Genomic DNA, 3,016 nt, shown 5'->3' on the forward strand with positions numbered 1-3,016 from the left:
TTTCTTTCATGATGAGGATTTAAATTCGGAGATTTATGCGGAATAATACATACCTTTTCTCTAGGATCGATGTGTGTTACTATCACTAAATACCGAACAGTTTCTTACAAGATCACTTGTGGAGTCTTGTAAATTATCCACGACAATCACACGTTAGACTAAGGATTTTTTTTCCTCTCTTCTTTTTTGTGTAGAGAATGACTAAAACACTCCCTTTTATAGGTAAGAAAATGTGGTCTTCTAATTCCTCCATTCGAGAGAGACATTCCCTCATACATAACCCCAATTCCATTAAGAGTTTCATAACTATTGTTCTTTTACTACATGGAGTTATGTGGTGGGATCATAACTAATGTAAACATATACTTTCTACTTAAAGGTACTCATTATTCTCCAAAATAATTAACCTATTTAGCTTATTATTGGTAAAAAGATGGGGCCCCCAAATTAAGCACAAGTGCACAAAAGCCTTCTTTCTAAAATCTGAAAATGTCTCATGCACTCAAAGCCTTCTTTCTAACTTTTAACTTTTGTTTAATTCTTACAAGCTACAAGCTACAATCTACAATGTACCAGTAAATATCTTAATACCTGTATCAGGTACACAAAATAAAGCAGAAGAAAAGAAGTAAAAGAGCTACTAGATCATAATTCTTCTTCTTTAAGCTTCCTTTGTCAAAAGTGCTCTGTAATCCACGCTGTGATAAAATACAACCAAATTCAATGTCCTCTTATCAACTAGTACACAAAATAAATTGAGAAGAAAAGAAGTAAAAAGGCTAGTTCATAATTATTTTCTTTAGCTTCCTTTGTAAAAATTGCTATGTAATCCAAGCCATTCAATTAAAGCAACCAAATTCAGTATCCTCCAGGCAAGAATGTCTCATAGACTCAAAAGGCTTTCTAAATTAATTTGAACCCCATGCTTAGGCTTCAATGTGATGACAGTTACAGGTGCATGTCGATAGTTGTCGGAAATGGTGAAGCGGAACTTTGATATGAACATGGCTAGGATGATCTTGGCCTCCATCAATGCATAATACTGAGAAGGACAATCCCGAGGACCAGCTGCAAATGGGAGGAAATGCCGGCGAGCTTCAGCAGAGGCATCGGAGGCAAAACGATTGGGATTGAATTCATTGGCATCCTGGCCCCATATCTCCTCACTGTGATGCATGGCCAGTATTGGGATCCATATTGACACGCCCTTGGGAATAAGGAGGCCATTTCGTAGCTTGATATCTTCTAAAGCCATTCGATTAAGCACAGGAAATGGGGGATAGAGTCTAAGCGACTCTCTAATTACCATGTTTAGCTGAAAAATATTAAAAACAAACAATATTAGAGCACTTATTGCATTGGCAGCTAGTAATGTACGAGGATGCCAAATAAATACTTAAATTACGGGTGTCACTGGCTTTAATTAAAAGAACATGCTGATATTCAATGAATGAACCTAATCCATTTTCTCCTAAGCTAAATGCAATTAGGAATACTTGGAACCCCACAATAAGAAGTCGAAACAAATTTGTGTCCCATCACAATATGTGTCAAAATCAATCCCCTTTTTTTGGTAATTCATCCGTCCAAAATCCAAATTCCCCAAGTTTAGGGTTATACATGTTCCTTTTGTTGATTTGACCCCAATGAATTGAACCTCTGAAATGACATATATATTGAATCAAAGCTTATCAAATAGTGTAACTCAATGGGTCAAAATACAACCTAAAACTCAAGCACACAAAATCAGAATTTGAGCTTGAGAAAATGTTGACAGTCCTACTGTTTCTATAATAAAACTCCAAAGAGTAAAATTAAAATTATACTCCAAATATATAATTACAGCACTTACCGAGAGAAGCTTCCGAAGGTGGTCAACAGTGGGAGGATTACCATGGCAGACTTGGTTGACCTCAGCACGAACTCTGTCTTGCCAAGCTGGATTGCAGGCTAAAAGCATAACCGTCCAAGTCAGCAAAAGAGAAGTGCCCTCGTATCCTGCAAACAAGAAAGTCTTGCATTCATCCACAATCATCTGCATATTCATGCTGAGTCCACTGCTTGATGAACTTCCCCTATTTTTCATCTCATCCAATAACATTCCCATTAAATCATTTCCGTATGAGCTGCTTCGTCCTATCTCCTCTACCATGTCTATCCGATCCTGTATCATCTCCTCAGTAGTTTCTCCACTTGAAGATTTAACGATTTCAAGTCTCTATTGTATGTACTTGGAATAAACCTAAAAATTATAAAGTCCAATTACGTAACTTTTCATGAAAGAACCCCAAAATCTGTTCTTGTTAAAGGAAAAAAAGGAGGTAAAAAGTTTACCGGACCGGGGACAAACGAGTTTGCGCACAAAGGTGCTGCAACTGGGTTAACAATTGGAAAATCGGCCTTCCCTGCTGGTATGTACAGCCAAGCGTTTTTCTTGATATGACATCAGCGGAGACCAGGCTCATGTGCTCGCCAATTTCGACCCGATTTGCCAGAAATGGGAGCATAAACCTTACAACTGCCACCGTGCCCTCCACATTAGCCTGGTTAATCATTATTAAAAACACAAATCATTTCACATAGTAGTACTTCAACAAAAACAGAGCTAGAACGTTTTCACCAACGTAAAACTATATACTGTGACCGAGTACGTACCCTGAGTTTGTCTTGGAAGAAAGCAGGTTCAACAATGTGTCGAAGATGGCGCCAACTATCGCCCGAAGCCATCAGTAGCCCGCTTCGGATCAAATCTTTGGATCCATGTTGTTGCCTTCCAGTTTTTAACCCGAAGAAAATTTCTTTAATTAGTTGTTCCTCCGTTAAACACATCCTAGGTTGTAACCCCTTCCAGAAAATGAATCTGTTTCCTGTTAAAACAAAATTACATATTGGAGCCGGGCACATACTTGTTGCCTTGTTGGTGATAGTTTTAAGGAAGATAAGGGGGGAAAATAACGTACCATGTTTCCTAGACCAGATGACATAATGGGGTAGAACGCGACCAACAATGTTGTGA

The 3,016-nt window shown here is 38.2% G+C and overlaps 1 protein-coding gene across 1 annotated transcript; it reads right to left on the reverse strand.

The window, feature by feature from the left end:
- Positions 1–647: 647 nt before the first annotated feature.
- Positions 648–3,016, reverse strand: LOC132622669 (cytokinin hydroxylase-like). Its single transcript, XM_060337349.1, has 4 exons — positions 2,656–3,016; positions 2,335–2,543; positions 1,853–2,242; positions 648–1,315 (listed from the first exon to the last, which is right to left on the reverse strand). Exons 3-4 carry the CDS (start codon positions 2,171–2,173, stop codon positions 884–886), a joined length of 753 nt encoding a protein of 250 aa, XP_060193332.1. The 5' UTR covers positions 2,174–2,242; positions 2,335–2,543; positions 2,656–3,016; the 3' UTR covers positions 648–883.

This window comes from Lycium barbarum, chromosome 1 (assembly GCF_019175385.1).
Source record: "Lycium barbarum isolate Lr01 chromosome 1, ASM1917538v2, whole genome shotgun sequence".
Taxonomy (NCBI): domain Eukaryota; kingdom Viridiplantae; phylum Streptophyta; class Magnoliopsida; order Solanales; family Solanaceae; genus Lycium; species Lycium barbarum.

Bases quoted from the DNA above. Each gene is read 5' to 3' on its own strand.
- LOC132622669 (XM_060337349.1), bottom strand. From the start codon at position 2,173: ATGATACAGGATCGGATAGACATGGTAGAGGAGATAGGACGAAGCAGC. The intron at 1,316-1,852 runs GTAAGTGCTGTA...AATATTTTTCAG, and splicing joins ACCTTCGGAAGCTTCTCTCG to CTAAACATGGTAATTAGAGA.